Below are 15113 nucleotides of genomic sequence, written 5' to 3' on the forward strand. Positions count from 1 at the left end.
TTGTTTTGACAGTTTACTTTTCCATCATATTCCAAAAAGCCCAAGTCACTGCTTTACATACCAGTAATCCAGAAGTTACTTCAGTCAGTTCAGAAAATGGCATACAGGATTCTATATGTTTGGCCTATATATGCCTGAGTTGCTCATCCATTTCTGATTTCCATGTGCCTTATCTAATGGGTCAGCCTGTTATTTGTGTACTCCCCTAATGGCTGACCCATCCCTAGTCACTTACTTAGATACATAATCCATTCTGGGGAATAGCCAGAGTCTGAATGAGCTTGCAGTTTATTGCCTTACATGGAATGAGGAAAGAGTTTTTATCTCTTGGCTGAAGATGGTATTTTCAGTCTTTAGAGTAATTTTGTGTTCACGTGGCTTTGAAATCAGTTTGTACATCTGCATAGGTTGTAAACAAGCATATTTTTTAAGAGCTGACAAGATAAATCCTTGTGGCAAATGTAGTTATATTCTTCACATGGATCTGACATAGTATGTTGAGAAGAAGGAGACTGCGGCAGTTTTTCTTAGGCTCTGCCAGAAAATCGTGACACCTGTACAAGCAACAGGTGATTGGGACTGTACCTGTCCAGGGTGATCTCTCTCTCACCTTAAGTCTATGGGGTTTGCATTTATCTTGCTTCAGTATCTAGTCAGGTAAGGAATGGATTTTAGTGTGGATTTAGTTTATATATAAATAATATTATAAATAATATATAAATAATTTATAGCCTGTACACCCCAGTTTCATAAACAAGAGCTATCTCATGTCTTGCTACAGCCAAAAGGATAAGGAGTTCTGCCTGTCATATGTCTTCACATTTTCTCCCTGCAGCTTCTGGCATGTGCCAGTTCAGCTGTTTGTTGAAGTCTTCATTGCTCAGCTCATGAGCTGGGCAGGAAATTGGTCTCCTGAAATAGTGAACTGAATGAAAGAAGCAAAACCACTCCCTTTAGACAGTGACAAGCATTTAAAATTCAACCCCTTCTTTGAGGCCATGGTCTATTTTTCTCTCAAGTTAAGATGTGTTTAATAGCTGCAGTAACAATGGTCCTTGAAACAAGCAAACAAATCTGTTGGGCATCAAACTCTAAAATCATGGGCAATGGTCAATCCCTGCTCCATCATCACAGCTTCTATTTATGTAGTAGGATGTCATCTAGTCCTGTTCCTTTGCTGGAACTGGCCTTTGAGGAAAGGCTGTCAGTTTTTGGTAATTAGAGTTCTTCAGGATTGTTTCATCTACATGTTTTTGGCTGTGTTCTTTTCTTGTACTGCTGTATTTCTCAGTCACCATCACTGCTATCAGTGTGCTGCTGCTTCCTCAGTAGAGGAAGGAATGAAAGCTTGTGTACATGCAGCTTCATTGAGTGTTGCAGGATATTGTATCACAGTTCTCTTGCACACCTTTAGTGGTTATGTGAGTAACAGTGTTTAGAGCAGCTCCAGTCACCCGAAGTAGTTTCTCTTTGCTATTCAATTCAGTATAATGTTAAGTTTAATGTGTCTTAAAGGCTAGTGCAAATGGGTTTATAATGGTATGTTTTATGTGCCATTTTTATTCAACTGTAACCATAATTCAACTCTTTTTTTTTGGTTTTTTTTTTTGATAACAGGGATGTTCACATATGATGAGTCTACAAAACTGTTTTGGTTTAATCCGTCCTCTTTCGAAACTGAGGGTCAATTTACCCTGATCGGCATAGTACTGGGACTGGCTATCTACAACAACTGTATACTGGATGTACATTTCCCCATGGTTGTCTACAGGAAGCTAATGGGCAAAAAAGGAACTTTCCGTGATCTGGCAGACTCTCATCCTGTAAGTTTCTTGTTCTTCAAGTTAAACAGTGCATTTTCCATGCAATAAGTTAATCTATATTTCAAATAAACACAAGACCACTGTCAGAAATGAAAGTGAAATAACCAGTGATTTGTGTTAAGAGTCTGTGCTTGTTAAAATAAATTCATAAGCGAGAAAACTTCTTGCTACATTTGGTTTGGAGGAGGCAAAATTGTAACATCAATGAATAGGGCTCAGTATCACTAAAGCTTTAATTTTTTTGCTACATAAACTCCCAAATGTTACTAAGAATTATGAAGCATGAACAAGCCTGTCTCTTCCCAAAGAGACTTGTAAAATTGGGCTGCTCATAGCTTTTAGTAGAAGTAGATTTCTACCAAAAACAAGTGCAAGAAAGAGTAAACGTGCAAAGGTGTGATGTTCTTCCTGGCTTTTGTCTAAAAGCAAGAGACAGATGAGGCAATTTATGAATATCCCTATAGTTAATGAATTGTCCATCTACACACACCCATTCCCAGCCCGTGGCTGTACAAGCACTGAGCTGTACATGTACTTTATTAGGTAGAGCACACAGGTGTGTGTGCAGGATGTCTTGGCCCTGCTCCACCTGCAATCAGAGATCACCAGTGGCTTCGCCTCATGTTGCTGGTCAGAGTTGTTAGCAAGCTTCATTTTGTTTCAAACAATGGGACATTTCTCTTTTATAAGCAGTTGTACAAAATCTTCATCTTTTCAATAAAGATTAGTGAAATGATACTGTCTAGAAAGAATTTGGCTTTCATATTTGAAAATGAGGCATTTTTAATCAAAAAATACATTATCTGGTCTGGTTTCGATGGCTATGTACAACAGCATGCCAGATTCGACCAGTTTCTGTGTATAATGGTGAGAAATAGTGCCCTGAGTTTCCTCTAATTTTTATTACATACTCAGAACTTCTTGTGACTAAAAAAATGTGAATGTATTTCTATGGAACAGGGCAGTCAGGGCATTTCCTAATTTTTCTCCCCTTCTCTTACGTTTCTCCTCTAACACCTATGCTGATTTATTTTTAAGTAATCCTTTTTTAACCCTTTGTATTCTCATATGATTTAAACACTTCAGAGCTTTTCAAACCCCAGACGAAATTCACAGTAGTCAAGCCTCCCAATGCTTTTTCTAATGCTGTAGAGCATGGAGAATAGGATGTTCACCAGCCCTCACCATCAATGGTTCCAAGTCCAGTGATTTTTCAGTGCAAGGTCTATTTTAAAGGTTCTGTGGAAGAATCAAAAACACAAATTCACACACAGTGAGAGGTTGAGGCTTACATGTTAACTTTCATGTTTCAGCTTAAACATTGGGGTGAAATTTATTTTTTCTACTTCACTATGAAAGTACAGTTGCACACAGTTTTCACTTCCACCTTCACTTTATGTTCTTTTGCCTCTATGCCTCTATTGCAGCCAAATAATTATACCTTTGCTGCATAGGCTTTGGTTTCCAGGAGAGTCTTGGGCTTTTTCTAAGGCATAGCAGAAAGGAAAGCTGGTTGCCTCTTTGAATAGAGCAAACTCGTACAGATAATTTCAGATTCCACTTGGTAAATTCTGATCAAACTTGTGATTTTTTTTTTTTCTTTATAAACGTCTTCTTATGTTAAAGACTGCCCCATCTGTGTTGCTTCAGGATTAATTCCTAGTTGGCTTCAGTTTTAAGTAAGAAGTATAAGATAAAAGCCTACTTTCTGAATTTTATCTGACATAAAATACAGGGGTTTCTTTGATTTTTAACTCATAAATGTTCCCCTTACTAGCATAACATATTTTGGATGCCTAAAGTAAAAACAGATTCAAAAAACTTAAGAAGATGCTATTAAAAGCTCTTAAACTGCAGGTTTGACCATTGCATTTTGGAAGACTGGTAGGTACTAAAAGGCTCTTCTAAGGGAGTTATCACTGATTGCCATGTTTCTTTTTTATCTTAATATCTTCTGTTGGTTCTCTTTACAGATACTGAGCTTAATAAATAATTATTTGGACTGCTATGGGAGATTTTTAGATGTCTTGTGTCATAGAATATAACAACCCTTTTTTGAGGCTGGTGGTTTCATGTCTTCTTGTATTAGTCAGTGGAATCTATCAAAGCTTATTTTTGACAGACATGTATTTCTTATTCTGTTAGGTTCTGTATCAGAGTTTGAGAGACTTACTGGAGTATGAAGGAAGTGTGGAAGATGATATGATGATAACGTTTCAAATATCTCACACGGACCTCTTTGGCAATCCGATGATGCATGATTTAAAGGAAAACGGTGATAAAATTCCTATTACAAATGAAAACAGAAAGGTACACTCAGCTTTTTAAAGAGAATCTGGAGTTCTTTGATATACTGTATTTAGAATTATGTAGAACCCTACAAAGGTTTGGTCTCACAATTTTTAAGTTTAAAAGGCTTTTAAAATTTCCATAGCACACAGTGTGGTTGTGAACAGAAAAGGCTTCTCTTAAAGAAAGCATTGATGCGTGGACATGTAGCTTCTGGGTGGGATGTTAGATCTGTTTGAGCAGTATTTGAGACTTGTTCTTTTGTGTTGCTGAATAAAATCTGAGCTCAGATAATTTGCATAGATACAGAATTATATGTATTTTGGGGTCTTACGTTTTGGGGAGGTACTTCAAGTGCATGTGTTGAAGCACTAAGCTTTTTGGGGTTTATTTCCTTGCAGGAATTTGTCAATCTGTATGCTGACTATATACTCAATAAATCAGTAGAAAAGCAGTTCAAGGCCTTTCGGAGAGGATTCCACATGGTGACCAATGAATCTCCTTTGAAATATTTATTTAGACCGGAGGAAATTGAATTACTTATTTGTGGAAGTAGGGTAAGAATTTTGAATATACACTAGACAGTGGAGTTTTGTTTGATCCTGAGTATATAATTAGTGGTCATCTTTAAAAATATCATCTTCTTACAGAATTTAGATTTTCAAGCACTAGAAGAAACTACAGAATATGATGGTGGCTATACAAGAGACTCTCTTATTATTAGGTAATTTTTTCTAATTCTGTAAAGATAAAAAGCACTTCATCCACTTGTTTCTTCCTAATGATTTTAATATTGTAAGATTTATTATTTTTGTAGTACTAGAGATGCAAATGTCTTATGTGTAATTTCACTTTCCTTAAGTATTGTCATTAGAGAAGAGGATATGGTATAAGCATTGTTGAGTAAGTATATTTCCTTAGGAAATAGGAATAATAAAATAGCTGCAGAACCCAGCCAATTTAATGTTTAAAGACAGTTAAGCTGCAGTGTTCAGTAATATTTCTGATTTCTATTTCTGAATCTCATTTATTGGTAAATACATTCTGAGAGTTTTGGTTTATGAATGCAACTTGTAAATTTGATGTTAAGACTGATTAGAATTATTACACCTTCAAAGCTCAATTACTTTTGAAATTCTTATTTATACCAAATAAAATTTACAGTTTATTTACTTTTTAATTTCTTCTTTGATAGGGAATTCTGGGAAATTGTCCATTCATTTACAGATGAACAGAAAAGACTATTCTTACAGTTTACAACAGGCACAGACAGAGCCCCTGTGGGAGGACTTGGAAAGTTAAAGATGATCATAGCCAAAAATGGCCCAGATACAGAGAGGTAAAAAAAAAAAAAAAAAAATCTACATTTTGCTTGGAAGTTAATTCTGTGCTTTTAAATTATTAACCTAGTTAAATCTGAAAGCTGAATCTATAAGAAAATTTTACTTTCTTCAGATTCATTATTTTTGGACTTGTAAAATAGAGATGTATTTCTTTTGCCTGTTTCAAGATCTGAATTCTTGTATTTTTTTCTCCCACAGGTTACCTACATCTCACACATGCTTTAATGTACTTTTGCTTCCGGAATACTCAAGCAAAGAAAAGCTTAAAGAAAGATTATTGAAGGCCATCACATATGCCAAAGGATTTGGCATGCTGTAATAAGTATAACAAAAGGGATTAAAAAATGATGGTGATGATGTCCCTGTCCAAAAAGGCCATAAGATAGTGAGCTACAGTAGTCACCTGTGTTTGTGCCTCCCTTCTTTACTGGGGACATTGGGCTGGAACAGCAGATTTCAGCTGCTTATATGAACAAAATCTTTATTTTTTCTTTTAGCGTGAAAGTGTTACATATTCTTTCACTTGTATGTACAGAGAGGTTTTCCTGAATATTTATTTTAAGGGTTAAATCACTTTTGCTTGTGTTTATTACTGCTTGAAGTTGAGCCTTTTTGAGTATTTACAAGAAAACAAACTGTACTCTCCCAAGGAAAATATTGCCATCATTTGTAGACCATGTAACCTTCAAGTATGTGCTATATTTTTGTCCCTGTATCTAATCAAATCAAGAACTGTACTTTTTGAAGAGTTTGCTTTTGAAACTTGAAGTCTTGAAAAACAGTGTGATGCAATTACTGCTGTTCTAGCCCCCAAAGAGTTTCTGTGCAAAATCTTAAGAATCAATAAAGATGGAAGGGAGAACTTGGAATGTTAAATTGCAGCCTTGAGAACTTTACTTTAGTCACAGCACAACAATTAAAATTCATTTCACTATATGTTGTCTTCACATGTCTTGTAATAAACTGTGTTTTTAATTAGGAAACATTTCTTAGCATATGAAAGGGTAGAAATTTTAGTTACTTTTTAAAAAAAAGAAGTTTACTGGGGAAAGTGCATTTTCAACTGAACAGCTTTAGAATAGGGAGTGAAGTGTCTGGAAAAAAGATAGGAAGTTTTTGCTATATTATAAACAAAGCATGTGGAAGTGCACTTAAAATGAAGTTCTATTCTTAATTGCCTATTATGTTGACATTTAAAATAGACAATCCAAAGTCTTCCCTATATGTTATGTCATCATCATTTATTTAATGAATCATTTTTCCTACCTATCAAGGCACATGATCAGTGTTGCACCATAGTCTAAAGGGATGGCTACTGTGTTTTAATCTCATCTAACAATAAGCAAAATTGAACAATATTAAACGTGAGGCCTACTTCATGTTGTACACTTCCAACCATTAAATAAACTTTTAGAAAGTAAGTACTAAGGTTATGTTAATCTACTGCATAAAGTATTCAGTAGGTTTTTAATTTAACTCTACAAATCATATCAGAAATAAATCCTTTACCTTTCTTAGTCTGTGTTTAATGTTAATTTCTCCTGTTGCAATATACAATGAAGGGATTCTGCATTTTGTAAGTGCAGATGTAACTGGCATATCTCTTTTCCAATACAAGCTGCAGCAGGTGTGCAGAGCTGAGCTTGTGCCTTGACAATTGTTATTACTGGCTACTACCGATCAAACCCGTGACTGTGGAATTGGCATTAAAAGGCTTAGTTTTGAAATCATTGGAAAAAGAAAAGATGTCTTTCAGGACTATTTTAATAAATTCTTTCTAGTAATAGAAACAGACAACTGTTATGTAACTATGATGCTGAATAAAACAATGACCTTTTTTCACCATGGTTCAGTGAAAAAGAAGAGAAGTTTCTTACTTTGATAAATTAGATATTAAATGGTTTGATTAGACATTGTTGTAGTACTGCATAATTTGAGGGTTACAGGTACAGAAAGGTCTCCACAAGTGAACTGTAGTGATGTTCCCCTCTCAAATCCAAGCCAATGCCAGGTGGCCTGGACACGTGGGACTGAAACGTGCTGGGGAGGGAAAGATGCTGTCTGTCTTCTGGCCTTTGATCTCTGAGGTGGCCCTTAAGGCCTGCCCTCTTGTATGTCCACCTTTTTGTATGTCCCAAAGGAGGAAAACACAAGATACCCTACCTCTCAGTGTAGTGGTTGACAACAGTGCCTGCTGAGCCCTTCAAGTTTGGAGCAGCTCTTACTGTAGGTGGTAAGAACATTTGCTGAGTGCCTTAAGGTTATTCACTACGAGCACAAACACATCATGATGCTGCTGTGTGGTATGTACTATGTTCACAGTCTAATGTGTTAAGCTCTATCCCTGTAACTCTTCTTACACTAATTCAGCTGTTGGTTTGTGGTTGCCCCCAGACAACAGATATATGTGATTCATGTTGGCGTTTTTTATATAGGTCTAAAAGCTGTGCAGACAGCATAACTGAATAGCAATGCAAAGTTCTCTTAATTCAATTGTTGACATTGTAAATATGCTTTCTGTTTTCCTTTAGCATTAAGATTAACATAATGCATAATGGCATTGGCTTTCAAAAGCCTATGTTGTTTTTCAAGGAATCATTTTCAGGTAAGATATAAGTACTTAATATTTGACTGATTTGTCATGTAAATATATACTGCCTCCCCCCAGATACCACTGTATTGAAACCTTATCTTCTTAGGGCTGGTGTAAGTGCACTAGTTGTTCAGTAGCACCAGTTGATAAGGTTTAAAATAAATAAATCTTGAAGTCTAATAGCTTCAGGCTGCATTCCTGTCCTACAGAAGTTGTTCTGTTTGAAGGGGAAAATGCTATTTTAAGTTGGGTTTGGTTTGGAGGTTTTTTCTGGGCTCCTGGCACACCTGGAATGTCTTTCACAGTATCTAGCAAAGTTAAGGTCTACAAAACTTGGAGACTTAAGTGTACTTATGTGGCATGGAAATACCTCTCTTCAATGAGACAGACAATTCCTCTTCCAAGGTAGTAGTCTGATGCCAGTGTGGTGGTGTTCTCTTCACAGGGTGTCTTCAGTATGTTGACAAGAAAATATTTCGGACATCTCAGCATTGCCTTATTTGACAAATGAAACATACCTCTTCAAGTATCTCCTTTTGAACCCTAACAGACTGCCTGAATGTTTCCAACCTCAGTGCAAAGAGGCCATCAGGCTTCTGTGTATTGTACTGTCACATGCTTCAAAAATGGTGGTAGTGCAAGAGAAGTAATGCCCTGAAAAGAATCATCTTAATGTGGCACTGTTTCAGATTTAATTAGCAGGGAGAAATGGTTTTGTTTAGCTCTGGGGGTATGTTAGCACGTAATGCTGCCTAAACAGCATCACCTTTGAAAAGATCAAAGCTTTTGCTTCATGCTAAAAAGATTTCAGGAACAACTGTCAGCAGTGAGCCTAGTTCGGTTAACTAAGGAATAGTGTTCTGTGCTTCTCACTGGGCTTGTTTTCCATTTGGCAGGCAGCAGCGTGAGACAGGATGGTGGCAGCCAAGGGGACCCCCTCCAACCCTGCATTCTGAGGAAAGCTAATGCTGAAATGAGCCCAGGGCTCCAAGGAATTCTGTGTTGCAGTAGTCAGTCCATGCCTCTCATCTAACAGTGGCTTCACTGCTGAAGCAGGAGCTTCCTGTCCCATCTGACACCACAGAGGTGGGATGGACCTAGTGGGCTTAGCCTCCAGGAAGCTGCAGTTTGAGCTGCCCAGGTGCCTGCCTGGGCTTCTGCTCTGTGAAGCAGGGAATTGGACACAGGTTTCCATGCTGCTCATGTTCTGGAAGAAGACAATCCCCACATCATCAGCTTTAAGGTGTTTCCGTTGCACTGTTGTAACCATTTACTTCCACGTAAATTTTTATTCTCACAAGAGGATTAAGAATTTCCTGGTTGCCTCAAGAGTTTTTATGATGAATATTAATTTGGTGGAATGTGTGACCTGTGCTTTATTTACTATGCAGAAAATAATATCAGCATGCAAGATGGAGCAGGAATTCCTTTCAAGTTAAGCTATTCAAAATCAAGCTTTTCCTAACAAGAGCTGAGTTTATTATGCTTAGTCTCAGTCACAAGGGTTTGTGCTAAGTTACTTACAGTTCTTGTTCATAGTTGAAAGTTCAATTAAATTGTCATAAAATTCCTAAGACCACTGGGGACTTAATAAAATTAGTTTTTAAAAATTCATATTTATACTGAATCATGGAAGGGATGCTGCTTTGGAAGTAAGAGTTGATACTGGCATTAGTCTTTAGGTAATTTCTCACCCAGATGAATTCATTTGGAAAACCCATGAAATGTCACAGTATTTTTCTCTAGTGCTCCATCTGAAGATGTCTTCAACTGTTAGTTGTATTGTTGTTATTCATTAATCAATTAAAAAGTGTGTGGGAAGTGGTTTTAATTGCAGATATACAAGTGTAGGTTTTTTTCTGCTCTGCTGTATTTGTAGGATATATCATGGAGTGATTCTGATAAATAGCTGAAGTTTGCCTAGTGTGCTTGTGTTTATGGATGTCTTGCTCAATATAGATCCTGCTGGGATTTCTGTGAGGGGAAATGTCTTAAGAGACAAAGGCACTGGAGATACAAGTGGAGGGTGGGAATCATTATTCTATTTTAGGACAAAAGATTGCATTAGGAACTCCTACATTATTTTGTTGGGTGCATAGTTTTGAGACTTAAAAACTGAGACCAGAGCTGACTGTGAAAGTCAGCCAGTTGCTGGAGTTAAACTTCTGCCCTTCAAAGGACAGGCAGTACAGCTCAACTGCATACAACTGCAAGTGCAGGGATCCTGCTGATCCTGTGGCCTTGGCTCACAGCTTGGACTGACTAATGTCAAGTGAAGATAAAAACTGCAGAGATTTGTGGCTCAACTGCTACTTGCAAAGCTGACATGAAGCCTTTCTTAAAATCACCAAAGGCTCTGGTGGATCTGCTGTGCCACTGGGATCATGTACAGAGAAAATCTTCTAAAACTGTCTTCCCACTGCAACCTTCTGCTTCCAGACCTGTATGGGACAGCAGAGAGAGTAACAGTGCTCAAGTGTCCATGAAATGGCAACTAGCTGAACTTCCCTGTCCCAGGTTGAACTGCCATACATCATGTCTTGCTACCTTTGCTTTAATATTTCCCTTTGCAAGTGCTCTGTGTTTGAGCAGCAAGAGATAAAGATCAGGTAAGCCAATTTGTTACAATTGAAGGGGTTTTGTTTCCTAATATAACTGATTTTAATAAAAATTGGGAACTTGGCAAAATAATGTTTTCTAGATGAAAGGGTGTTCTCAAAACACCCTCAAAAGAAAAATCTCCCTTGTGCCATGCACACTGATTTTTAATTTTTATCTATGCATGAAGAATACTATGAATTTTGTATCAAGCCACCTGAAATAAAACAAATGACATTATTTCTCAAAAATGGATGCTTTCCTTTAAAAGCACAACACAGACCTCTTTGTGAGCATCTGATAAGGGTTCCTCTTGCACTAGTGTTTTTACAACTTTAATCTCTGTGGAGAGTGTCTTATTCCCAAACTGAAATCCCCAAGAATATATCCTTTCTAACAAAATTCTTGTCTGGCTCATTTGGTGTAAGGGCTGGAGCCCAGCCTCAGCTTTCTGCCCAAGCCGTAGTAGCCAGCAGCCAGCCTGGGTAAGAGCATTGCTCCTGTGCCAGGAGTTGTTCCAGACAACATCCTCAGGCTTTTCAGAAGCAATCCTGCTCCAGACCTGCAGCAACTTGGACAAGAAGTTTTGTCATCCCAAACAGTTTGCATGCTAGCTTTGATTTTGGAGAAGAGGATTTCTCAGTGTTTAAGCCTTAGGAAAGGTTTCCTGAGTTTGGGACGCTCTTTCTGGGACCACCCCTGCCCTCTGTTGCCACCTTCAGAGGATGGATTAGTCCTTGGTTTCTCTTTTGTGCTCTTGGCTTCTGCAGAACAAGGGCTGGTGTGGAGCCAGTGCTTTTGGACACTGCTGCAGCCCAGCAGTGACCCTTGGGGCAGTTGGTGGCAATGATTTGCCTGCTGTCTCAGCCTAAGATCCATCACTACTGCAGAGCTGTGGGTGGTAAAAACAGCAGTTTCTTCCCAACATCTGCAAGGTGGAAGCCTCCAGCAGCCATACTCTGTTTTTTTTTACCTTTCCTCTGGGAATCTTGGATCCTGAGAATGATTACACTCTAGTGGCTGATGGCAGCATCAATTGGTCTCAGCACCTCCTGAGTTTGCTCTGAAATTTTCCCTTTGCCCTGCCCAAGTGAGAGTGAAGCTGTGTAGGACTAAACCCTGTATGGAGTAGGCAGCTCTGCTATGCTGCACAACAGGTTTGCCCTCAGCACTGGCCGTGGCTGGGGAGGGGGAACATGCCCTTCTGGAGTCATTCCTGTCACCCATTGGTCTGGCTTGGGCCCCTTCTGCCCGCCAAAGCGTAAATCAGTTTAGAAAACTCTACAGGGGCTCCCCTGTCTGCTTTTTCTCTCTGGCTCCAGATTGCAGCATCCCTTCTGTACCAACCTCCCTTTCCTGGTGGCAAGAAACTGAGCAGCTTGGGGTGTCTCCCTTGCCCAGCACATCTGTCACCCCTGCTCCGGGGTGGCTGTGGTTTTGAACTGCCACCAGCTGCCTGGAGGTGCTGCATAGCTCTTTTGCTGCTCTTCTTCCTCACCACATTTACCCTTCTTGGGCTGTCAGTGCTCACAGTTGGTGCAGTCAGGTTATGGCAATGAAACTGCCAGCCTTGAAGCCCTGAATTGAAAGTGTTTATGCCTGGGACAGCTCCTTTGTCAATCTGCCTTAAGCCACGAGCCTCTCCTGTGCTGTCAGTGCTCAGGCTGAACTATGCATGAGAAGCCTGGCTGTGGCTGACAGGCTAAATGAACTGTGGAGGCCACCACTGTGTTTGGAAAGGCATGAGCTGCTTTGCTGGAAAAGCTCTGTAGCTTTGTCCTGCTAGACATGAGCCTTTTTCCTAACCTTGATGCAAGTGTGGTTAGAGGCAGCTTTTACTGCAAGGAGATGAGGCTTTGGGTTTTCAAGAGTCAGAACTTAAAATTCCCACCTCTGGATCATTTCTTCACTGATTATACCCAAAGCTGCTGCTGTGAGAGGCTTTCCTGTGCCAAGCAATGGACCTCTGATGACTTGCTTTAAACAGCCTAAATCTACAAGTAATCTGAAAACATTGGGAATCCCACTGCAGGAAGTTGGATTAATTATCTGCACTAGTCTGCAAGTAAAGTATTTGTACTTTGATGAGGAACTGCCAATTGGTTCTCCTAAAAAGAGTAGATCTTTACAGCACAGTTGGTTTGATTTCTCAGACCTGGCAGCATGCTACACAAAAGAAAAAAAAAAAATGTTTTTGTGCTTCTCTGTCTCATCTGGAAAGGCAAGTAGTGCCCATGAGTTCTTGCCATGCTACTCACCTGAAGGGGCTGCTTGGGTGTGACTGCTTTGGGCTGGTTCCCCTTCCAGGGCAATGAGGGGATGTAACTGTTGACAGTAAGAACAGAATGGTGTGGGGTTTTTTCCTTGTTAGACAGCTAAAGAAATTACATACTAAACAAACAAAAAGCTAAGAAATTCATCAAGCTGCCCATCGCTCTACAATACAACCAGCCACGCTTTCCTTGATTTTCTGTTAGTGTTCTTCAGTTGCCCTCTTACAGAAAGGCTGGTACCAGGCACCACAAATGCTAAGGAAATAAAAATGGAATAGCATCCATTAGTAAATTCCTTCCATGCTTCTACACTTCTGGTTTTAGTACTCTACCCCTGATTTACCTGTACAAATAAGAGATCTCTGTTAGAGCTGACCAGTGTCCTCAGCCTCTTGGGAAGGCGGCCCATGGAAGCTGAGCCATTGGCACTGCAACCTGCACTCTCCTTGCAGGAACCCAGGGGACCTCCCAGCTTCTGCTGAAGGAGATCTGTGAGACCTGCTGCTGCTTCTGGAATAAAGCTAATGCTTGTGTTCATCCTTAAATAACTGCTTGAAGAGTGCAAGCTTTTCCTCCTCCCTTTGCTCCGAGGGTGTGGAAGGAAGAGGGAGGATTGTGAACACAGAACAGCAGAACTGTATTTGCCGCAGTGAAGCTGCAAGAGCAGCTGGCAGCAGCAAGCCTCAGCCCTCGTGAGCTGGAAATGATTGCAAAACCTGCATTTCAGAAACAAAAGGCCTGACCATCTTCAGCCCTAGAGCTTGTTCCTTAGAGCTTGTGTGGTTTTCCCCCCTCAGGCACCCTTCTCATACTCTGGGCTATGAATGGGACTGGGGAGTAGAGGGGAATCCCAGATGGATGGCTTCCCTCAGGAAAGCTGCCACAACTGAAACCTTGCACTTTAACTGTCTGTACACTTGCCAGATGCATTTAGTGATTATAATTTGTTTTGCTTTGAGGGATACACAAGGTGTTTTTGGAAATGCTGAATTATGTAGAACAGGGTTTGATCCATTCTTTTTGTTCCAGGTTGGAAACAGCAGAAGAGCAGGGGGATCTTGAAGCCAAGTGCAAATGCTGTCATCTTGCAAATCTTGAAGGTGAAGAGTAGCTCTCCTTTAGTCCACGTGTGTCACCTCACTGGACAGCCTGGCCTAGGTTTGGCCTGTGAATGTCTCCTCCTTGGTGTCAGCAGTGATACAGACACAAGAGTGTCTTCCAAAACCACCAACACACGAACCAACTCAGAGAAAGCACTAATGCTTTTGCAGGGGCAAGGACAATGAACACTTTGGTTTCTAACGTAAAGTAAAGCCCTCATATTGTACATTAATAAATATTTGGCAGGAAACTCTAAAGCCGACGCCTTGGAGAAAAGAGTATTAAAAGCATGACTGTACCTTCCCTGGGCTGTTTCTGAAGAAAAAGCTGCACTGTAAAGGAAACCCAAACCCTCAGCTGTACAAATACATGAGCTGTTTTGCTGTCAATGCTGCTTCTGAAGTCCAGTTCATTGAATTTGCCAGGGAAGTTTTCTGCTGTAAATCTGTAAAGTAAAATAATAGGGGATGATGGTAAAAGGATGGGGAGAGCACTGACAGAACTTGAGAGGAGCAAGGCTGAAATCATTTGCTGTCAGGGTACAGGGTCTGAGAAGGCTTGAGGCGCTTTCCCTGGAAAAGCTCACTCTGAGCAGCAGCTAGAGCATGGTGTGCCACTCCACCACCTCTCCTCTCCTGCATGTGGAGATGTTCAAACCTCAGACTTTGCCCATCTGGTGTCTCACTCAGCACAGGCAGTTTGGAGCAGCAGTGCCAGCCACTGGCTACCTGCTTAGGCCCATGTGAAGTGAGCGCTGTGGCCATTAAACCTATTTCTAGAGTCAGGGCCTGTGGTCAAACGCTCTGCAAACATTGCCCTGTGCTCTGCTTTCTCTTGTGGCAGGGTTGAAGAACAAGCCCAGCCCCGCCTGTGCCAGGCAATTTTTGGAAGGTGACTGCGTGCGAGTAGCAGAAAGCTGCACACGTTTATTTCTGCTAGACAGGCCACTGTCCCTGCTGTGCCACCCTGCCTGGAGCTGGGAAGGGGCAGACAGGAGACAGGTAGCAGCACCATGAAGAGCCTGGCAGGCTCTGTGCCCCATGGGACCCGGCACCCCTTGGGCAGTGCCATAATGGTCAGACTCTCGTGCCTG

General features: G+C 40.2%; 1 protein-coding gene and 1 long non-coding RNA gene across 5 annotated transcripts in view; both read left to right on the plus strand.

Moving 5' to 3' along the window:
- UBE3A (ubiquitin protein ligase E3A) overlaps nucleotides 1-7302 on the plus strand; it is a 53457-nt gene extending 46155 nt beyond the window's left edge. For all 4 annotated transcript variants that reach the window (XM_085582655.1, XM_021546696.4, XM_021546698.4 and 1 more), the window contains 6 exons: nucleotides 1618-1823; nucleotides 3969-4133; nucleotides 4514-4669; nucleotides 4763-4836; nucleotides 5308-5451; nucleotides 5654-7302. In XM_085582655.1, coding sequence (XP_085438781.1) covers nucleotides 1618-1823; nucleotides 3969-4133; nucleotides 4514-4669; nucleotides 4763-4836; nucleotides 5308-5451; nucleotides 5654-5774 — 866 coding nt within the window. In that variant the 3' untranslated portion in view covers nucleotides 5775-7302. The remainder of the gene's footprint in view (nucleotides 1-1617; nucleotides 1824-3968; nucleotides 4134-4513; nucleotides 4670-4762; nucleotides 4837-5307; nucleotides 5452-5653) is intronic.
- A 1641-nt stretch (nucleotides 7303-8943) lies between these two features.
- On the plus strand, nucleotides 8944-14409 carry LOC146768753 (uncharacterized). The gene is made up of 2 exons (XR_014956157.1): nucleotides 8944-10657; nucleotides 13949-14409. It is a non-coding gene; the product is annotated as an uncharacterized LOC146768753 (long non-coding RNA).
- Nucleotides 14410-15113: the final 704 nt, after the last annotated feature.

Source organism: Lonchura striata, chromosome 1, assembly GCF_050655825.1.
Source record: "Lonchura striata isolate lonStrDom1 chromosome 1, ASM5065582v1, whole genome shotgun sequence".
Lineage (NCBI taxonomy): Eukaryota > Metazoa > Chordata > Aves > Passeriformes > Estrildidae > Lonchura > Lonchura striata.